A 23,569-nucleotide genomic window follows, 5' to 3' on the forward strand; every position below is an offset into this window, starting at 1 on the left:
TCTGTTTCTGTCTGTCTCTGTCTGTTTCTGTGGCTGTCTGTTTCTGTTTGTCTGTCTCTGTTTCGGTGTCTGTCTCTGTTTCTGTCTGTCTCTGTCTTCTCTGTTTCTGTCTCTGTTTCTGTCTGTCTCTGTTTCTGTCTGTCTCTGTTTCTGTCTCGGTCTCTGTTTCTGTCTTCTCTGTTTTGGTCTCTGTCGCTGTTTGTCTGTCTCTGTTTCTGTCGCTGTTTCTGTCTGTTTCTGTTTCTGTCCGTTTCTGTAGCTGTCTCTCTGTTTCTGTGTCTGTCTCTGCTTCTGTCTGTCTCTGTTTCTGTCTGTCTGTCTCTGTTTCTGTCTGTCTGTCTCAGTTTCTGTCTGTCTCTGTTTCTGTGTCTGTCTGTCTCAGTTTCTGTCTGTCTCTGTTTCTGTGTCTGTCTGTCTCTGTTTCTGTCTCTGTTTATCCGTCTCTCTGTTTCTATCCGCCTGTCTCTGTATCTGTCTGTCTCTGTGTCTGTCTGTCTGTCTGTCTGTCTCTTTTTATCTGTTTCTGTTTATCTGTGTCTGTCTGTCCTCCTGTCTCTTTATTTGTCTGTCTGATGGGTAGAGCTGTGTACAAAATTACATGTGGTTGGTTATGCACACGCAAACACACACACACAAACACACACACACACACTTGAGGAGGACAGTCCACTTCCTGGTGCATTGTATGCTGGGTAAATAACCACAGTTATACAAGCCTTATATCTAAGCACACCTTAGCACACATACTAACTCTGGATGTGCAAGTATGATCCCTGATTATTATCTCTCTCTCTCTCTCTCTCTCTCTCTCTCTCTCTCTCTCTCTCTCTCTCTCTCTCTCTCTCTCTCTCTCTCTCTCTCTCTCTCTCTCTCTCCTCATCTCTATCTCTCTATATATACATATCCCTCTCTCTCTCAGGTGTTTAAAAGGAAGACAGAAACAGCTAAGAAAGAGTATCTGAAGCAACTGGCTGCTTACAGAGCTAGTCTGGTCTCACAGGTAACTAACACACACATTCATCACACACACACTCACTCACTCACTCACTCACTCGCACACGCACATTCACTCACACGCACTCACTCACTCACACACACATTCACTCACTCTTTAGTCGAAACTTTAAAGGTAGAATCTGTAAAATCATCAAACATGAACACATCACAATACCAAGCAGGGCTCTATTTCCTAGAGGTCACTGTTCACACCATTTCAGATTATACCTTTAAGTAGCTAATACTCACAACTGTTATTTTACAGTATAGATAGTTTAACTCAGGGGTTCCCAAACTTTTCAGGCCGGGACCCAGAAAATAAGGCGTCAGAGAGCCGCGGCCCAATGCACATCGTCAGGCTTTTTTTTTTTTTTTTTTTTGCCATGTGACCGATTTTTTAAGCCAAATATCACTTCAATCCTATTAAGTTAGTTCAAGTTAGTTATTCATTTATATGTGCTATTTATGAGAGGGCTAACTTGTTGCAAAATAATAATGATAATAATAATAGCCTCATTAAAATACTATTGTTGCTTCGGTTGTTTTCAGCGTTTTATGTGCATAATCTGTTATTTAGTTTGAAATGTTCGTTGAAATAAGTAGATTTTTCGTTAATTTATTAAGTTAATATAAAACCATATAGTCACATTTTAGAATACAATAGAATAGAATTTTAGAATACAACTAGAAACACTGTCCTGGCCTGCTTCTAAGTTCAGTGGCCTGAAGGAAAAGAAAAGAAAAAGAAAATCTTTTTTGGATTTTTTTGGATTTTTTTTAATCATCTCGCGGCCCTCCCGTGGCTGCTCGCGGCCCACCTTTGGGTCGCGACCCCGACTTTGGGAACCACTGGTTTAACTAACAGTATATACTTACTTCAGTTTAACAATATAGACTTAGACCATCAGTTTAACAAACTGAACAGTATAGAGTGATGCACCGATGTGAAAATTGTGGCCGATACCGATAACCGATATTAATATTGCTGTTCTGGCCGATACCGATATTTACCGATGTCGATATCTCTGTATAGAAAACACTTTTTTATGATAATCAAATAAAGCTATTTTCCAAAACGCTTATTTTTTTTACTTTTGTAAGTTATTTTCAGAAATGACTGATATTTTGAAACTATTTAAGGCCAAAACATGTAAAAAGGGGAAAAAAGATTTTATAAAATAAAATAAAAACTTCTGCCCATATTTGGGCCATTTGATATCGGACCGATACCGATGTGTAAAAAAACGGCCATATCAGCCGTTATTATATCGGCAGCCGATATATTGTGCATCACGAGACTTGACCATCAGTTTAACTGAACAGTATAGACTTAGACCATTAGTTTAACTGAACAGTATAGACTTAGACCATTAGTTTAACTGAACAGTATAGACTTAGACCATTAGTTTTAAAGATTTTTATTTTTATTTTTTTGTGTGTTTATCGCTTTTTTCTACTGGGCAGTCCAGTAGAGAGAGAGAGAGAGAGAGAGAGAGAGAGAGAGGAAGAGCGGGAGACAGAGCGGGGGGAAGACATTCGGCAAATGACGCCGGGTCCGGGAATCGAACCCGGGTCGGCCGTGCCGCGATGCAGCGTGTTACATGGTTCGCCACTTGGGCGCCCTTAGACCATTAGTTTAACTGAACAGTATAGACTTAGACCATTAGTTTAACTGAACAGTATAGACTTAGACCATTAGTTTAACTGAACAGTATAGACTTAGACCATTAGTTTAACTGAACAGTATAGACTTAGACCATTAGTTTAACTGAACAGTATAGACTTAGACCATTAGTTTAACTGAACAGTATAGACTTAGACCATTAGTTTAACTGAACAGTATAGACTTAGACCATTAGTTTAACTGAACAGTATAGACTTAGACCATTAGTTTAACTGAACAGTATAGACTTAGACCATCAGTTTAACAGTATAGACTTAGACCATTAGTTTAACTACTGTATACATTTGAGCAATATTCCGAACCCACTGTATATTTGTATATTATTTGTATATTATTACTTTACTTCTTACGTTTAGCATTGCATTTATCGTGTCTATTTTATATTTTATTTGTATTTTTGCATAATCTAGGTGGGCATGGCCACCTACATTTCACTACATGTCTTGTGTATGTATATGACAAATAAAACTCTTGAATCTTGAAACTAACAGTATAGACTTAGACCATTAGTTTAACTGAACAGTATAGACTTAGACCATCAGTTTAACTAACGGTATAGACTTAGACCATCAGTTTAACAGTATAGTCTTAGACCATTAGTTTAACTAACAGTATATAGACTTAGACCATTCGTTTGACTGAACAGTATAGATTTAGAGTAGACTAAACTAACTTTTGTTTTTGCTTCCTCCTCCCTCTCTACCTCCCTTCGTCCTTCCCTCTCTCTCCTTCCCCCTCTCTCCTTCCCCCTCTCTCCTTCCCTCTCTCTCCTTCCCTCTCTCTCCTTCTCTCTCCAGAGCTACAACGATCCATCAGACATGAATCCTCCCCTCTCCTCTTCCTCCACTTCCTCCATGTTTGCTCCTAAAGTTCCTGTCTACCCCTCCCACCCAGGTCAACAGCACCACCCCTCCCACCCAGCTCAACAGCACCACCCCTCCCACCCAGGTCAACAGCACCACCCCTCCCCCCACCACCACCAGAGTATATACATGAGTCACCCCTATCACCCCCCTAGCTCCGCCCTCAGCCCCCAGCTTCCCCCTCCCAACCCCCAACTCCAGGCGCTGTCCTCCAGGGGGGTGGCCCCACGCCCCAGCCAGCCCTACCACGGAGCTCTGTCCCTGGGCACAAGGTGAGCACTCGATGGAGGGGTCTAGATAGAAGCCTCTGGGAAACTTGATGAAACCCAGATCATTTTTTCCTCACTGTTCTAAGGCCAGGGTAACGTTCTGACCTGTTACACCTCAGGGTAACGTTCTGACCTGTTACACCTCAGGGTAACGTTCTGACCTGTTACACCTCAGGGTAACGTTCTGACCTGTTACACCTCAGACAGTGTAACGTTCTGACCTGTTACACCTCAGGGTAACGTTCTGACCTGTTACACCTCAGGGTAACAGGGTAACGTTCTGACCTGTTACACCTCAGGGTAACGTTCTGACCTGTTACACCTCAGACAGGGTAACGTTCTGACCTGTTACACCTCAGACAGGGTAACGTTATGACCGGTTACACCTCAGACAGGGTAACATTATGACCTGTTACACCTCAGACAGTGTAACGTTCTGACCTGTTACACCTCAGACAGTGTAACGTTCTGACCTGTTACACCTCAGACAGGGTAACGTTCTGACCTGTTACACCTCAGACAGGGTAACATTATGACCGGTTACACCTCAGAGAGAGTAACGTTCTGACCTGTTACACCTCAGACAGGGTAACGTTCTGACCTGTTACACCTCAGACAGGGTAACATTATGACCTGTTACACCTCAGACAGTGTAACGTTCTGACCCATTACACCTCAGACAGGGTAACGTTCTGACCTGTTACACCTCAGGGTAACGTTCTGACCTGTTACACCTCAGACAGGGTAACGTTCTGACCTGTTACACCTCAGGGTAACGTTCTGACCTGTTACACCTCAGACAGGGTAACGTTCTGACCTGTTACACCTCAGACAGGGTAACATTATGACCTGTTACACCTCAGACAGGGTAACATTATGACCTGTTACACCTCAGACAGGGTAACATTCTGACCTGTTACACCTCAGGGTAACGTTCTGACCTGTTAGACCTCAGACAGGGTAACGTTCTGACCTGTTACACCTCAGACAGGGTAACGTTCTGACCCGTTACACCTCAGACAGGGTAACGTTCTGACCCGTTACACCTCAGGTTAACCTTCTAACCTGTTAGACCTCAGAAAGATGTTTTACACTGCAAAAGAAAATAATTTCAACAATAAATGTCATCTTGCATATCCCCTCAAAGGTACAGTTCAGATTTTTGGAACTCTATAATAATAATAAGCCCTGTTTATTACTTACCAATGATGATGTTGATTGGAAGAATCCTTTCTCAGCTCAATCCAGATAGTTAGTCACAAACCAACGCAGAGTCAATGGGGTAGAGCTCCTGTCTGTACAAGCTGACTGAAGACGACTGAGATCTACTTGGTGTGGAGTAAGTGGGCCTCAGTCAGCTTGTACCAACTAATGACAAACTGAGCCCATGTCAGGAACACAAGCAGCTCATTGTTAGCAGAATTTACACAGCGAGCGAGCGGGTGTATTGATTCATATAGACTAACCATGTTGTGTACAGATGGACTTTACCGCTGATAGTTACTATACTATGATAGCTACTCTCTGTCATTCAGCCTGGTCTTTAGCTACTCTCTGTGTCATTCAGCCTGGTCTTTAGCTACTCTGCCATTCAGCCTGGTCTTTAGCTACTCTCTGTGCAGGGGGCGAAACTAGAGCCCGCCATTGGCGCTCAGTTTTTACATTTGGCGCCTCCCACTGAGAGGTCTGCCCGCCGTGTGGCGGGCAATCAAATAGTCATGTGAAAACCGAAAATCATGATCCAATTCTTTAGCGGAGTTCTCACTCGCTGTCTCAGCACAGACACGCAGCTCATTGCTGCTCCTACCCCTCCCGCACCTGTTTGCTGCATGTAAACAGAGGCTATTGCCTCCGACAGTCACCGTGACGTTAGTCTAGTCAGTGTGGGACCTTCGTGAGATAACATTAGCTACCGTTACAAAATGACCCAGTCAACTATTCACTTAGTTTAATACATGAGGCATTGTGTAACGTTATCCAGCCGGCTAGCTACTGATAGCTCCCGATATCAACAAATGCTCCAGCAATAGTCCAGTGCATAATACCTCCGTTGGCTAGGTAGCTCACTAGTCACTACGAAATGTCGCAGTAAACTAAATAGTTCACTGAGGCGTTGTCCCAACGCCATCCAGCAGTAGCTACAGAAAGTTCCTGACATCAATGTCCTACAACAACATGCGTATTCGAGTCCCTGGCTTACATCGCATGAGGGCTGCTGAATAGGGTCCAGCTGTAGCTCAGGATAATCCTTTTGCATGCTGAATGTAGCGTTTAGGGTCCAGCTGCAGCGCCGGAGAATCCTTGCTGGAGCTGGAGGCCACTCGAGTATACACACAGACAGTGGAGCTGTTTGCAGACAGCGAGGTGGCGATGTCTCGCAGATAACACAATCACAAGTATGATTATATAATATATATATTTTATTAAAAAGAGAATTTTTATTTAATAATAATAATAATTTATTTTTTATCAAAAAAAAGTTGGCAGGTAAGAAATATGCTTGGCGGGTAGATTCTTCCCATCTACCCGCCACTGGCCGGTGAGTCAAAAAGTTAATTTCGCTCCCTGTCTCTGTGTCATTCAGCCTGGTCTTTAGCTACTCTCTGTGTCATTCAGCCTGGTCTTTAGCTACTGTCTGTGTCATTCAGCCTGGTCTTTAGCTACTCTCTGTGTCATTCAGCCTGGTCTTTAGCTACTGTCTGTATCATTCAGCCTGGTCTTTAGCTACTCTCTGTGGCTGAGGTTAGACTAGTGTATTCCTGGCGTTTTTTTATACGTTTTTGACGACGTATCATGTCCCATCTACACAGAAACGCGTTTTTTGGCGTTTTTTTGTGGATACGGCTGAAACGCAAAATTGTGTTTGCGTTTGGAGATACGCAAAAAAAACGCCAGGAATACAGCGTGTAGTCAGCACGGAGCAGTTGTTGCGAAAACGCCCATGCGCAGTAGATACCATCTGCGTGCCCTTCCTGTGTACAGTGTGTGTGAAATTGGGACAGAGCTCCGTGTCCCAAATAGCTTCAGCTACCATGTGTTGTCAAGTTATTGTTATAAGGACCCCAGTCCAAGCTACAACAGTCTGCATTCCCTTAACAATTGTTTGTATTGAGCCGTATTGTATTGTACCCATATGCAATATGTTAAATAAAGTTTACATCCATTCATTCTGCTAGCATTACCGATTGCATGAACTGGCTAACGTGAGCTATCAGGATTCAGACCCTGTTAGCTCAGAGTTCCTCTTTCAACTTAACAAGCATTAAACAAAATGGCCCAGTCATCTATTCACCTTTGTTTAATACACACAGCGTTGTCTCTAATGTTATCTAACTACTGATAGCTCGCGATATCATCAGTTTCGTGCTGGCTAAGTAGCGTGAGCTAACGTTAGCTTCTAGCCACAATGCTATATTATTATAATGGCATACTCCATTGACGTTAGCATGCAGCTAACAATGCTACCGATCGTTTTTAGACTAAACTATCTGCTCTTGGTGGTCACTTGTGTTGATGTTAGTTTTGTTTCATCAACAAATGACAGGCAGAACACACAGTGAATGTATCCGTTTTGTTTATTGCACTTTTATTAGGCTTTGCTGAAAAATTATTGCTGCATTGAGTAAACAAGATGGTGGCGCGGCATAGGCTGCCTTGTTGACATTTTCTTTGGACATTCCACCAGGAAGTGTATTGGCACATTCGTTCTGATTGGTTGAAATTGCCTTCATGTTTGCCACCTACTGCCACCTACTGCTTTGGCAGTGTACTACATCAGTGTGCTTGGCTGACAAAAACGAAAAAAAAACGAAAGTGTGACTCGAGGCGCATGACGTCGCGGCGATACGCGGCGATGCGTATAAGAAAACAATACGAAGATGATACGAAAGGTGTAACCTCAGCCTGTGTCATTCAGCCTGGTCTTTAGCTACTGTCTGTATCATTCCGCCTGGTCTTTAGCTACTCTCTGTGTCATTCAGCCTGGTCTTTAGCTACGGTCTGTATCATTCCGCCTGGTCTTTAGCTACTCTCTGTGTCATTCAGCCTGGTCTTTAGCTACTGTCTGTATCATTCAGCCTGGTCTTTAGCTACTGTCTGTGTCATTCAGCCTGGTCTTTAGCTACTCTCTGTGTCATTCAGCCTGGTCTTTAGGTACTGTCTGTGTCATTCAGCCTGGTCTTTAGCTACTCTCTGTGTCATTCAGCCTGGTCTTTAGCTACTCTGTGTCATTCAGCCTGGTCTTTAGCTACTCTCTGTGTCATTCAGCCTGGTCTTTAGCTACTCTCTGTATCATTCAGCCTGGTCTTTAGCTACTGTCTGTGTCATTCAGCCTGGTCTTTAGCTACTCTCTGTATCATTCAGCCTGGTCTTTAGCTACTCTCTGTGTCATTCAGCCTGGTCTTTAGCTATTCTCTGTGTCATTCAGCCTGGTCTTTAGCTACTCTGTGTCATTCAGCCTGGTCTTTAGCTACTGTCTGTATCATTCAGCCTGGTCTTTAGCTACTCTCTGTGTCATTCAGCCTGGTCTTTAGCTACTCTCTGTGTCATTCAGCCTGGTCTTTAGCTACTCTCTGTGTCATTCAGCCTGGTCTTTAGCGTCATTCAGCCTGGTCTTTAGCTACTGTCTGTATCATTCAGCCTGGTCTTTAGCTACTGTCTGTGTCATTCAGCCTGGTCTTTAGCTACTGTCTGTGTCATTCAGCCTGGTCTTTAGCTACTGTCTGTATCATTCAGCCTGGTCTTTAGCTACTGTCTGTGTCATTCAGCCTGGTCTTTAGCTACTCTGTGTCATTCAGCCTGGTCTTTAGCTACTCTCTGTATCATTCAGCCTGGTCTTTAGCTACTGTCTGTATCATTCAGCCTGGTCTTTAGCTGCTGTCTGTCATTCAGCCTGGTCTTTAGCTACTCTCTGTATCATTCAGCCTGGTCTTTAGCTACTGTCTGTATCATTCAGCCTGGTCTTTAGCTACTCTCTGTCATTCAGCCTGGTCTTTAGCTACTGTCTGTGTCATTCAGCCTGGTCTTTAGCTACTGTCTGTGTCATTCAGCCTGGTCTTTAGCTACTGTCTGTATCATTCAGCCTGGTCTTTAGCTACTGTCTGTGTCATTCAGCCTGGTCTTTAGCTACTCTCTGTCATTCAGCCTGGTCTTTAGCTACTCTCTGTATCATTCAGCCTGGTCTTTAGCTACTGTCTGTGTCATTCAGCCTGGTCTTTAGCTACTGTCTGTGTCATTCAGCCTGGTCTTTAGCTACTGTCTGTATCATTCAGCCTGGTCTTTAGCTACTGTCTGTGTCATTCAGCCTGGTCTTTAGCTACTCTCTGTCATTCAGCCTGGTCTTTAGCTACTCTCTGTATCATTCAGCCTGGTCTTTAGCTACTCTCTGTATCATTCAGCCTGGTCTTTAGCTACTCTCTCTGTCATTCAGCCTGGTCTTTAGCTACTCTCTGTATCATTCAGCCTGGTCTTTAGCTACAGTCTGTGTCATTCAGCCTGGTCTTTAGCTACTCTCTGTGTCATTCAGCCTGGTCATAGCTACTGTCTGTATAATTCAGTCTGGTCTTTAGCTACTGTCTGTATCATTCAGCCTGGTCTTTAGCTACTCTCTGTGTCATTCAGCCTGGTCTTTAGCTACTGTCTGTCATTCAGCCTGGTCTTTAGCTACTGTCTGTGTCATTCAGCCTGGTCTTTAGCTACTCTGTGTCATTCAGCCTGGTCTTTAGCTACTGTGTGTCATTCAGCCTGGTCTTTAGCTACTCTCTGTGTCATTCAGCCTGGTCTTTAGCTACTCTCTGTATCATTCAGCCTGGTCTTTAGCGTCATTCAGCCTGGTCTTTAGCTACTGTCTGTATCATTCAGCCTGGTCTTTAGCTACTGTCTGTGTCATTCAGCCTGGTCTTTAGCTACTGTCTGTGTCATTCAGCCTGGTCTTTAGCTACTCTGTGTCATTCAGCCTGGTCTTTAGCTACTCTGTGTCATTCAGCCTGGTCTTTAGCTACTCTCTGTATCATTCAGCCTGGTCTTTAGCTACTCTGTGTCATTCAGCCTGGTCTTTAGCTACTCTCTGTATCATTCAGCCTGGTCTTTAGCTACCCTCTCTGTCATTCAGCCTGGTCTTTAGCTACTGTCTGTGTCATTCAGCCTGGTCTTTAGCTACTGTCTGTGTCATTCAGCCTGGTCTTTAGCTACTCTCTGTGTCATTCAGCCTGGTCTTTAGCTACTGTCTGTGTCATTCAGCCTGGTCTTTAGCTACTCTGTCATTCAGCCTGGTCTTTAGCTACTCTCTGTCATTCAGCCTGGTCTTTAGCTACTCTCTGTGTCATTCAGCCTGGTCTTTAGCTACTGTGTGTCATTCAGCCTGGTCTTTAGCTACTCTCTGTGTCATTCAGCCTGGTCTTTAGCTACTCTGTGTCATTCAGTCTGGTCTTTAGCTACTATCTGTGTCATTCAGCCTGGTCTTTAGCTACTGTCTGTGTCATTCAGCCTGGTCTTTAGCTACTGTGTGTCATTCAGCCTGGTCTTTAGCTACTGTGTGTCATTCAGCCTGGTCTTTAGCTACTGTGTGTCATTCAGTCTGGTCTTTAGCTACTCTCTGTGTCATTCAGCCTGGTCTTTAGCTACTCTCTGTGTCATTCAGCCTGGTCTTTAGCTACTCTCTGTATCATTCAGCCTGGTCTTTAGCTACTCTCTGTATCATTCAGCCTGGTCTTTAGCTACTCTCTGTATCATTCAGCCTGGTCTTTAGCTACTCTGTGTCATTCAGCCTGGTCTTTAGCTACTCTCTGTGTCATTCAGCCTGGTCTTTAGCTACTGTCTGTGTCATTCAGCCTGGTCTTTAGCTACTCTCTGTATCATTCAGCCTGGTCTTTAGCTACTGTCTGTATCATCCAGCCTGGTCTTTAGCTACTGTCTGTATCATTCAGCCTGGTCTTTAGCTACTCTCTGTATCATCCAGCCTGGTCTTTAGCTACTGTCTGTATCATTCAGCCTGGTCTTTAGCTACTCTCTGTGTCATTCAGTCTGGTCTTTAGCTGGTCTCTGTATCATTCAGCCTGGTCTTTAGCTACTCTCTGTATCATCCAGCCTGGTCTTTAGCTACCGTCTGTGTCACTCAGCCTGGTCTTTAGCTACTCTCTGTGTCATTCAGTCTGGTCTTTAGCTGGTCTCTGTCATTCAGCCTGGTCTTTAGCTACTGTCTGTGTCATTCAGCCTGGTCTTTAGCTACTCTCTGTGTCATTCAGCCTGGTCTTTAGCTACTCTCTGTATCATTCAGCCTGGTCTTTAGCTACTGTCTGTGTCATTCAGCCTGGTCTTTAGCTACTCTCTGTCATTCAGCCTGGTCTTTAGCTACTGTCTGTATCATTCAGCCTGGTCTTTAGCTACTGTCTGTGTCATTCAGCCTGGTCTTTAGCTACTGTCTGTGTCATTCAGCCTGGTCTTTAGCTACTCTCTGTCATTCAGCCTGGTCTTTAGCTACTCTCTGTATCATTCAGCCTGGTCTTTAGCTACTGTCTGTGTCATTCAGCCTGGTCTTTAGCTACTGTCTCTGTCATTCAGCCTGGTCTTTAGTTACTCTCTGTATCATTCAGCCTGGTCTTTAGCTACTGTCTGTGTCATTCAGCCTGGTCTTTAGCTACTCTCTGTCATTCAGCCTGGTCTTTAGCTACTCTCTGTATCATTCAGCCTGGTCTTTAGCTACTCTCTGTGTCATTCAGCCTGGTCTTTAGCTACTGTCTGTGTCATTCAGCCTGGTCTTTAGCTACTCTCTGTCATTCAGCCTGGTCTTTAGCTACTCTCTGTCATTCAGCCTGGTCTTTAGCTGCTGTCTGTATCATTCAGCCTGGTCTTTAGCTACTGTCTGTATCATTCAGCCTGGTCTTTAGCTACTTTGTGTGTCTTCTTGCCCCATTTAACATTCAGGTGTTCTCTGGCCGTCTAGGTTTTCTCTTCCCAGGTGGTGATCATTTTAATGCTATACCTTTGGTATCCTGTCCTGGTCCGGTCTGAGTGCGTGGCGTCTGAGCCGCTGGCGTTTTATTTCAAGTCACTATTGCAGCCAGTTTTACGGTGCAGCACCTTATTTGATATTTTGTTGGGCCAGAAGATGTGGCAGGTTTTCCTCACACTCATTAAAAAACTTGGTTTTCACTTGTTAGAAAACTTGTTAGAACACATGGGCTGTGGATAACATGTCTATCTGATGCCTTGTGTGTCTTGTCCTTGGTCGGGAATGAAATCGGAGAGCATGAAGATAACGGTCTCCTCGAGATTTGAGTGTGTTTGCGAGGTATAGGACTTTGCTGCAGTCTCAGACCTCGCAAACACACACACTCAAATCCTATGTATATTAATGTATATTAAACGTGTGCTTCTCAGTGTTTTAGCCTGTAGGAAACTATTATTAAGTAGTCGTAATTTGTTAAATAGTTAAATAAATACACCTTGTTTCTCTGCTCCTACTATTAAGACATCATCTGACTCCTCCTTCTTTTTGATCCTACTATTATGACACCGTCACCATCTGACTCCTCCTTGTTTCTCTGCTCCTAGTATGACACCATCTGACTCCTTCTTTCTGATCCCATCATGACACCATCTGACTCTGTGTTTATCTGCTCCTACTATTATGACACCATCTGACTCCTTCTTTCTGATCCTACTATTATGACACCATCTGACTCCTTCTTTCTGATCCTACTATTATGACACCATCTGACTCCTCCTTCTTTCTGATCCTACAATTTTGACACCGTCTGACTCATCCTTTTTTCTGATCCTACTATTAAGACACCGTCTGACTCCTCCTTTTTTCTGATCCTACTATTATGACACCATCTGACTCCTTCTTTCTGATCCTACTATTATGACACCATCTGACTCCTTCTTTCTGATCCTACTATTATGACACCATCTGACTCCTCCTTCTTTCTGATCCTACTATTATGACACCATCTGACTCCTCCTTCTTTCTGATCCTACTATTATGACACCATCTGACTCCTCCTTCTTTCTGATCCTACTATTATGACACCGTCTGACTCCTCCTTTTTTCTGATCCCCATCATGACACCATCTGACTCCTCCTTGTTTCTCTGCTCCTACTATTATGACACGTCTGACTCCTCCTTGTTTCTCTGTTCCTAGCCTAGGCAGTGTGGTGGCAGCCTCCCCCCCTCCCCACCAGGTGAGCCCCCCCCTCCACAGCCAGGCTCACCTGGGAGGCCTTCATCACAGCCCACAGCATCATCATCATCCTCAGCATCATCATCAGCAGCATCATCATCAGCTGGGCATGAGCCAGTCTGCCGGCACGCAGGTGAGACGCACAACAACAACTACACTTAAAGAAACGTGTCTCTACTGGCCTCAGGGAAGTCCTGCGATGATGAGCAGAAGGTTCTACTCTGTTCCAGAGCAGAGGTTCGTGGGCCTGCAGGGTCAGAGGTCAAATGAGCTGCTTGGGTGTCTGTGATGCTACTTTGGCCACGCCTCTCCTCTCGCTGCTGTGCAAAGTCAACGTGAGGTTAGAATCCAAGAAGTGAGCTGCGTGATTCGAGGGCAAGCTGAGTGTTTGCAACCGAATGAGCCATGGAAATCCGAAGTGTTCTCTGTTTTATCTGATCGCCAGCTCACATGATTGACCACCGCAGTGCAGGGGAGGGGTTACGTTAAAGGTTTCTTTTGGGCAACCCATGAGGTAACAGCTGTCGGAGCCAAAACGCACTACCATCTTTCAAAAGAACAGGGAAACCCTGGTCTGAACCCTGATCTACACACCCTCAAGACCCCTACACTCTGCATCTTCTGGCCACTTGAGACCCACTCCTATCCGAGCTCTTGGGGGGTAGTAGTGCTGCCGCGGTATTGATTTTTTCCTTACCGCACAAATTAGCAAAGCCATTCAAAACGCAGTGGTAACCATCATAAAAATGTTTTTATGTTCAAATAATTGGTTCCTAAATAAAATTTTCGAATGCATTTATTTCTGTAGTAGTCTATTCTTTATAGCGGCACGTGGTGTAGTGGTTAACACTGTCGCCTCACAGCAAGAAGGTCCAGGGTTCGAGTCCCGCTTGGGGACCAGGTTTCCATGATGCCAGTTACCCAGGTGGGGTATCTCGCGGGCCTTTCTGTGTGGAGTTTGCATGTTCTCCCCGTGCTCGCAAGGGTTTCCCCCCCGATAAGAGAAACCCAATGGGAAAACATGCACAACAACAGATCGCTAACGCTGTCGCGTCCGTGACGAAGACGGGCAGGACGCCTAAATATTAAAGGCAACCAACTTGTGTCTAGCCACGCCCAACTTGCGTCTAGCCAAGCCCCCGCGGCGACGCGGCAGAAGCAGAGCGGAGCTCCGTCGTGGCAGCATTATGTAGCAGTAATCCCCCCTTTTTTACCATTGACAACTAGCTCAACTGGCAGCGCTGCCTTGCTGTGGATCCTGCGGTCCGTTGGTGACAAGTTCGATTCCCTTAAAAAAAATTTAACGTGCATTCTTTCGCCGGTTAAGTTTAGGCATGTTAACTTTAAGCATTGTTTCGGAGTTGGTTAAGGTTAAGGTTAGGCATTGTTTCGGAGTTGGTTAAGGTTAGAAGGGTTACGTTTATGCGCTGTTAAGGAGCTGGTTAAGGTTAGAGTTTGTCTTAGAGAATGGCAATATTCTTTCGGAGTTGGTTATGGTTAAGGTTAAGGTTAGGCATTGTTTCGGAGTTGGTTAAAGGAAAACTCCAACATTTTGGGAAATTTGCTTATTTAACATCTTCCCTGGAGTTAGACAAGAAGATGCATACCTTTTTTGTCTCTGTGCGTGCATTTAGCTTAGGGAACAGTCGCTCTGTTAGCGTAGCTTAGCTTCATCACTGGAAGTGGGGGAGGGTTTTTAGCCTGACGTTCCCTACAGTGCCCTACAGTCACGAAATACACTCCAAATACAACTCCAAAACGTTACCATGACTTAAAATCCTCTTACCTTGACGATTAAAAGCCTCCCCAATTTAGAAAACAGTAATCCAATGGCTGGTATTGATATACTACTAACTACTGCACGCTAACGGAGCTAACCGGACACTCAAGCAGATAACGAGAGCAATGACTTCCTTTCTGGGGGGTTTCAAAATAAAAGAGCGACGTCTATAGCAGCGGAATACGTTTATTTTGTACATTATCTAACGTTAACACGAACCTAAACTAACGTTACAACTAACCTAAAGTTAGTTTAGGTTTGTGTTAACGTTAGATAATGTACAAAATAAACGTATTCCGCTGCTATAGACGTCGCTCTTTTATTTTGAAACCCCCCAGAAAGGAAGTCATTGCTCTCGTTATCTGCTTGAGTGTCCGGTTAGCTCCGTTAGCGTGCAGTAGTTAGTAGTATATCAATACCAGCCATTGGATTACTGTTTTCTAAATTGGGGAGGCTTTTAATCGTCAAGGTAAGAGGATTTTAAGTCATGGTAACGTTTTGGAGTTGTATTTGGAGTGTATTTCGTGACTGTAGGGCACTGTAGGGAACGTCAGGCTCAAACCCTCCCCCACTTCCAGTGATGAAGCTAAGCTACGCTAACAGAGCGACTGTTCCCTAAGCTAAATGCACGCACAGAGACAAAAAAGTATGCATCTTCTTGTCTAACTCCAGGTAAGATGTTAAATAAGCTAATTTCCCAAAATGTTGGAGTTTTCCTTTAAGGTTAGAAGGGTTACGTTTAGGCGCTGTTAAGGAGCTGGTTAAGGTTAGAGTTTGTCTCAGAGAATGGCAATAGACAGCCTATTTCCGCGCTGCAGCGCGAGGCAATAGACAGCCTATTTCCGCGCTGCAGCTCTCTCGCGCTGCCGCGGTCACATGGGCGTAGTGGCCCATCAGAGAAACGCTAAACACAAGTTCGTTGCCGAAAATATTCACGCGGGCAGGACAATGCATCTACAGACTGCATGCGTGTGCCGCTAACATTGAGTGTCGTTGCATGCCAATTAACACCAGCTAAAGCTAGTGATGGATCCGGATGGACATGGGGCTTACTGGGGTTAAACTGCTCACTCAGCCCTATCGTTACATTAGGCTGCGGTTAGACTTTCGTTTCATTTTCGTTTCATTGTCAGATGAGTTTTCGCCGCAACGTAGCAGCCTCGAGTCACACTTTCGTTTTTGTCACCTGAGCACAGTGATGTAGTACACTGCCAAAGCAGTAGGTGGCAGTAGGTGGCGAACATGAAGGCAATTTCAACCAATCAGAACTTGAATGTGCCAATACACTTCCTGCAAAGAAATGTCAACAAGGCGGCGCCGGGCGCCACCATCTTTACCTGTTTACCCATTGCAGCACTTCTTTTTCAGCAAAGTCTAATAAAAGTGCAATAAACAAAACGGATACATTCACTGTGTGTTCTGCCTGTCATTTGTTGATGAAACAAAACTAACATCAACACAAGTGACCACCAAGAGCGGATAGTTTAGTCTAAAAAAAGATCGGTAGCTACATTGTTAGCTGCATGCTAACGTCAATGGAATATGCCATTATAACAGTATAGCATTGTGGCTAGAAGCTAACGTTAGCTCACGCTAGTTAGCCAGCACCTAACTGATGATATCGGGAGCTATCAGTAGCTAGATAACATTAGAGACAACGCTGTGTGTATTAAACAAAGGTGAATAGATGACTGGGCCATTTTGTTTAATGCTTGTTAAGTTGAAAGAGGAGCTTTGAGCTAACAGGGTCTGATAGCTAACGCTAGTTCATGTTAGCCAGTGGCAGTGCTCAACCAATCGGTAATGTAAACTTTATTTAACATATTGCATAATGGGTACAATACGGCTCAATACAAACAATTGTTAAGGGAATGCAGACTGTTGTAGCTTGGACTGGGGTCCTTATAACAATAACTTGACAACACATGGTAGCTGCAGCTATTTGGGACACGGAGCTCTGTCCCAAACACACACACACACCCACACACACACACTCTGTTGTCACCGGAAGGGCACGCAGATGGTATCTACTGCGCATGGGCGTTTTCGCAACAACGGCTCCGTGAAGGCTACACGACTGTTGTCGGCGAGTTTTGGCGCTGCTCAAAAACGGAAAACACAATTTAGCGTTTCAGTAGGGGCCACAACGTATCCGCCAAAAAACGCCAAAAAACGCATTTATGTGTAAAAGGGACATGAAACGTATTCAAACGTATTCAAAAAACGACCACAAAAACACTAGTCTAACATGGGCCTTAGATAGCCAACAGTTTAATCCCTAACGTTATGTGTAGCTGGCTATCCTTCAACACTTACCATAACACGGCCCAGGAGTACATTTTAGCTTATTCTACCAGGTGCCGCTTTCTACCAACCCGTTACAGACCCGAGTTTATACCCAGCAAATAGACGGAGCCAACTTACTAACGTTAACACATTCATGACCATTTGGATTCGTCTAAAATCACTGTAGATGGCCAGCATTTCTAAACAGACTTGCATAGTCCGTGGGGATGTTTGTAGAGCTAAATCTATACTTTATAGTATTGCTATCTGTCCATTCTCATTGTCAATTGAGACCATAAACCGTCCCTTCAAAATGGCTTAAAGAAAAAAAAATGTCATCAATACATTCTCATTTTATAGCGTCTTGAATATAAGCGTTATAAGGGATTTCGGCTGGGATATTTCCTGGAACGCGAGATACAGGGCTAATAGCCTGTGGCGAATCCTCATGGAAGCCAACGGAAGCCAGGCCTCCCTATAAAAATATGAATTAATATCAAATATGAAAAAAAATATATATATATATATATAGTTTACAATAATAATAAAAAATCAATATTTTTCATCTGTGTTATAATTTTTTTTTTTTTTTTATGTTTCCCTCTTCTCCTTCTCACTCTCTCTAACACACTGTCAGACTGGCTATGTCACGATACACGATGTACATCACGATATTTTGACATTTCCTCTAAATCCCTTAAAAATGCTTGATTTAACCCTTTTTTTTTTCTCCCATCCCAATTTTCGTATCGTCCAATTCAACCCTCCCCTGTCTTTGAACGCTGTTTCATGCCTCCCACAAGCCGGCTGCAATGTGGACTAAGTCATACATAGCACGAGTCCCCTCCGATACTCGAGGTAACAGCAGTCGCATCTTTCCACCTGCGCGGCTCGATCTTTCAGCGTCGGGGGTCTGGGCTTTGGAGGGGCCCCGCCCCCGTCGCTTCCTGATTCTACTGCACAGGCGCACCAACCGACCTGTAGTAGTCGCTGTCCACAACGCCCGATCCCCACCCATCAGTTTCCCTCCCCCTAATACTGCCAATGTGTATTAGTGCGGACGACCAGCTAAACTGAAAGCAATGTGGAGCGCTGGGCTCGAACAGGGAGATTATCTGTTTGAGCCCAGCCTCCAGTATTCGTGGTGAGCGCCTTGCCCACTGCACCACATAGCCGCCCTTGATTTAACCCTTTGAAGTAGGGGTGGACGGTATTAGGGATGTCCCGATCGCGTTTTTTTGCTCCCGATCCGATCCCGATCATGTGATTTTGAGTATCTGCCGATACCGATCTTTCCCGATCCGATCATTCACATTAGTAACCAATTTGACGCATTTTTGTCAGAAACTGGCGAAGCGAGACAAAGCCCCTCCGTTCACATCCCCAGCAGCAGTAGCAACAACAATAAAAACTAGGCAGCTCATATAGCTCCAGCACTAGCTAATGGTTAGCTAACGCTAGCTGCAAGGTAGCTCATATAGCCCCAGCACTAGCTAATGGTTAGCTAACGCTAGCTGCAAGGTAGCTCATATAACCCCAGCACTAGCTAATGGTTAGCTAACGCTAGCTGCAAGGTAGCTCATATAGCCCCAGCACTAGCTAATGGTTAGCTAACGCTAGCTGCAAGGTAGCTCATATAGCCCCAGCACTAGCTAATGGTTCACACTAACGCTAGCTGCAAGGTAGCTCATATAGCCCCAGCACTAGCTAATGGTTCACGCTAACGCTAGCTGCAAGGTAGCTCATATAGCCCCAGCACTAGCTAATGGTTCACGCTAACGCTAGCTGCAAGGTAGCTCATATAGCCCCAGCACTAGCTAATGGTTCACGCTAACGCTAGCTGCAAGGTAGCTCATATAGCCCCAGCACTAGCTAATGGTTCACGCTAACGCTAGCTGCAAGGTAGCTCATATAGCCCCAGCACTAGCTAATGGTTCACGCTAACGCTAGCTGCAAGGTAGCTCATATAGCCCCAGCACTAGCTAATGGTTCACGCTAACGCTAGCTGCAAGGTAGCTCATATAGCCCCAGCACTAGCTAATGGTTCACGCTAACGCTAGCTGCAAGGTAGCTCATATAGCCCCAGCACTAGCTAATGGTTCACGCTAACGCTAGCTGCAAGGTAGCTCATATAGCCCCAGTCAAGCACGGCGGCTCGCATTACATTCACCATACGAGAAATATTCAAAGTTTCAATCTGTTTGTCCATTTAGTATACATTCACAGTGTTCGACTTACGTAATGATTTGCTCCATTTTGGTCTGAAATGCAGACGAATAATCCTCACAAAGCGAATGTTATCCAACATCCAGGTGAACTTTCTTCATTCAAACGAGGCATTCAAAACAGCTGTTTGGCACCAGCCGCCTCCCCCATTCCTTTGCTCGCTCTAGTCACATAACGTCCGCCTTGCAAACATTGCAACTGGCTATATTGGACTGGCTTTGGTTTCAATTTTAAAATGCTTCCAAACTTCTGACATTTTGTCTAGCTGCTCCGAGTCATCAGGTGGACCTGCCGGTGTTTACTTGCGGGAGCAACACGTTGTGGCATACGTCACTGTCGTGCGACGGTGTAAATCAAAGGAAATACGTTTGTTTTGGCAAATTCTTCTGCTCTGTGTGACAATAAATAAATGAGTGATATGTAATTTAAAACAAACTAAGGCCTCAGTATGAGTTTAAGACGTGAACATGGTCATGTTTGTTGAATAAAAAAAAAAAAAAAAAAAATACAAATAGAGCTGGCAGAGGATGGTATAATGATGTACATAAGCCTGGCGAAGAAAGTGTTAAACATGTACACTAAAGTTAAATTATGTTGGAGTTGTATTGTGTTTGAGTTGTTTGAGGGAAAGAAACCTCCAGTAGTTTTAATTTTCACTTTGTGCCGCTTGATTTGATTGTATTTAATGAAAAAAGTGTTTTTCAGAGATGGAAGTAACTTGAGAAAAGGTTTTGCATTTTTCTATTGCAGTTTTGCACAATAAATGTTCTTAAAATACCTCTGTACTATGTGAAATATGTCCTAGTAATACAAGAGTACAGCAATATCTGCCATACCAGTGTTTTACCCCTTCAGAAGCATTTATATAGACATTTTAAGATAAATGAATATACCGTGATATATACCGTTATCGTCTATGCTTCAAATGATACCGTGATATACATTTTAGACCATACCATCCAGCCCTACTTTGAAGCATACAGTCACGCCAACATGACGATTAAAATAGTCCCTGCAACATAAGTCTGCATTAAACCATGAAGATGATTTCAAAAATTATTTTATTAAACATTTCTAAAAATCTAAAAGAGTAGTCTACTCACACACTAATACAGACAAATGTTTATTAACATCCAAGACAATTTATATAAATACTCTTGGGTGCCTAAGACTTTTGCACAGTACTGTTTTCTATCCACTTTAGCCAAAAATACACACACTACTGTGAGAAAATAATAATCTTGTAACCGAGGAATGGTCTGCCTATACTTTTAATATATAATCACGGGAGACTTGATAGCTTAGACTTATGATTTTTATTATCAGCAATGTTATAACATCCTACTGGTAAACAAAACACTGTGAAAGTGTGTGTGCATCATCATCATATATATATTTACTTTTTAATTGCATGAAACATGAAGTATTCTCTTATGCCGCGTTTCCACGGTCTGCACGGTACCTACTCGACTCGGTAGTACCCCCCATAGATAGATATAAAGACGGTACCCCCCCGTCAGTGTAGCTGGGGCGCGGTGATGTCATCTTCAACGCGACACATGGAGGATTTCTATGCTAGCTATCAAGCTACTGTATGAATCCAGTGCCTTATTAGCTCATTTACGCTAGCCGCAATGCTAACGGTTAGAACGCGAGGCTACTACCAGTTCATCCACCTCGGCGCCTCCATATTCCATTGCCGTTTCTGAATAAAACACGTAGGGCTAACATTTAAACTTGCGAAGCTCTCTCCACTTCTCACGCTTTCGTTTCCCTGTTTCCTCCAAACAAACCTGTAGCACTGCCTCTCTGGGTGTGTGTGTGCGCGCGTGTGTGTATGGGCGTGTACATGACGTAAGTTGGGGCGAGTCTGTATGCATTTTTGCTGAAACCATCAGTCAGGACAGCTGAAACCACCACTGTCAGGACAGCTGAAACCATCACAGTCAGGACAGATGAAACCTTCACAGTCAGGACAGCTGAAACCACCACAGTCAGGACAGCTTATAACCACCACAGTCAGGACAGCTGAAACCACCACAGTCAGGACAGCTGAAACCATCACAGTCAGGACAGCTTATTATAACCACCACAGTCAGGACAACTGAAATCAGCCCAATTTTCCACCATTGACTAAAAACACACTTCTTCCTTACCTCAATACTGTTTTTTTTTGTGTTGCTATTATGCACTTTGCTACTAAGTAATCTACCTTTCCTTTTTTAATCCTCTTTTTTCTCCGCCTGATTTTCTATTTTTTCTCCCCATCCCAATTTAGTCATTAAGCCAATTCCCCCCCTCCCCTACCTGGTTGTTGTGCGCATGTTCCTCCAACTGGTCTGTACAAGGGAACCCTGAAGTCAACCACATGCTTCGTCCGACACATGTGGAGACAGCCAGTGGCTCTCTTTTCACCTGGCAGTGAGGACTCTCATTGGTGAAGCGTAACGCGTGCGAGGTCACGCTGCCTTCACCATTTCCTGCCTTTCGCTGAGCAGGCGCCCAGACCTGACCTGTAGGCGTCGCTGCCCACGACGCCAGATTACCACCCTCGACTTCCCTCCCGCTAACTCAGCGTATGACGATCGGCCCAAGCCGCAGGCAATGCTGACTCCGGGAGTCGAGACGTAATCTACCTTTCCTAAATTACTACCTACTATGCTAATTAGGCCTGTCCCCTACTAAGGATTTGTATGGTTTTTCGACCCCCCCCCCCCCCCCCCCCCCGAAATTGGGGGGTGCTTAACACTTTCAGCGCCAGAGGTCGCTGTGGGCCGTGTGGTAAGAATGCCAGCGCTTTAAAGAATAGGGATACATGGCGGTGTTTGCAGGGTTAAACTATATTAAATATCATAGCTATGGCTATAAAACTATTGCCCATTTGACATCGAGTATCTATCGTTCAATTTGTGAAAAAGAAATAATTTTTTCATCCATACATTCCCGTTTTATACCGTGGTGAATATGAATATAGTTTTAGAGTCATTCTGTCTAATCCCATGAAACTATGCAGCGCTATGCAGCGTTTAGTGCATTTCACTAGAAACCGTGGCGTTCCTAGTCTGTATCAACGATCAATCTGAAATCAACGCTATATTATCGGTATTATGTTTCATCATGCATGAATGAAAGGGTGGGGGGGGGGGGTCGTTTTTCTATGCTTCGATCGTCAACAACGGATCGCGGGGAAGGGATTCTTCGATCAACGCAAGATTGATACCATATAGCCCTTACATTGACTAGGATGAGCTCCGAAAAGAATATTCCAATGATCTGATCGCCATTCCAAGTATTGATGTTGATCGTGTTGCCAACATAATACACCAAAGAACATGAACCAAGAGTGCTTGATTCTCCTCAATCCATGTGTTATAAACGCTTATCTTGCCCGACTAGGAAAACCCGGACCGGACTTCTTAGATCGACACACAGCCCAAGCCAGAGGGTTTCAAAGGATGTGCAATAACGGCCACAAGGCGGCAGGCGGCGGTATTTGACGTTTGCAATCTCAGACTCATTCCCAATGATAACACAGGCTCCCTCGATGGATTATGAATGAGAATATCGAATAAAAGAAATAACGATAGAAAACCCGACTTTTCTCTGGTTTGGCGCCCAACGCATGGCGAGTTAACCCGGGATATCTCTGGTCTGGCCCCGAATGTGTTAATGTCTGAAGAAGTCGACTGAAGGCTTCTTGTCCTCTGCGAAAGCATGCAATTGGTCCACTGATGGATACATCTTGGTATGTCTAGTGTGTGAAATCCTCTTTCTGTGCCCGTTTTCTTAGGCAGTTAGCCTCGCTGGTATGTGCGCCATTAGAGTCAGCCACGCTTCTAGGATGATGAAATTTTTCGACTACGGCTCCTTTCAATCGATTAGTCGACTAGTCGAGGTCAGCCCTAATGCTAATATGTCTATACTACTATCTACTACGCTAATATGTTTATACTACTATGCACTCAAGACCGTAGCACTCAAGTTCGACACTTTGATGAACAATCTTACTGACCCTTGGCTGCCAGAGTTGTACCCTTCCTGCTGACTTGTTGTACAGAACCTGTAAGTTGCTTTGGATAAAAGCGTTCGGCTAAGTGACTAAATGTAAATCTGATCTGAATGTTCCCTAAGTTTACTGTTGTTAACCAACATGTGCTGGTAACTGACTCTGTGTGGGTGTCTGGAGAAATCCACAGCATGATGAGTTACTAAACTCCTACCCACACGTCAGACTGGAACAAAGTAAACAAAGTGGCTCTTCACCAAGTGGGGTCTTTTGCCT

At 44.3% G+C, this 23,569-nt stretch overlaps 1 protein-coding gene across 1 annotated transcript in view; it reads left to right on the forward strand.

The window, feature by feature from the left end:
* The window catches only part of tox (thymocyte selection-associated high mobility group box), a 125,804-nt gene that overhangs the window by 87,515 nt on the left and 14,720 nt on the right, over positions 1 to 23,569 (forward strand). The window contains exons 6-8 of the mRNA XM_084327270.1: positions 920 to 1,000; positions 3,478 to 3,815; positions 12,957 to 13,128. Of these exons, the coding sequence (XP_084183396.1) occupies positions 920 to 1,000; positions 3,478 to 3,815; positions 12,957 to 13,128 (591 nt within the window). The remainder of the gene's footprint in view (positions 1 to 919; positions 1,001 to 3,477; positions 3,816 to 12,956; positions 13,129 to 23,569) is intronic.

The sequence above is a fragment of the Notolepis coatsorum genome (assembly GCF_963971535.1).
Source record: "Notolepis coatsorum genome assembly, chromosome: 13".
In the NCBI taxonomy this organism is placed as follows: domain Eukaryota; kingdom Metazoa; phylum Chordata; class Actinopteri; order Aulopiformes; family Paralepididae; genus Notolepis; species Notolepis coatsorum.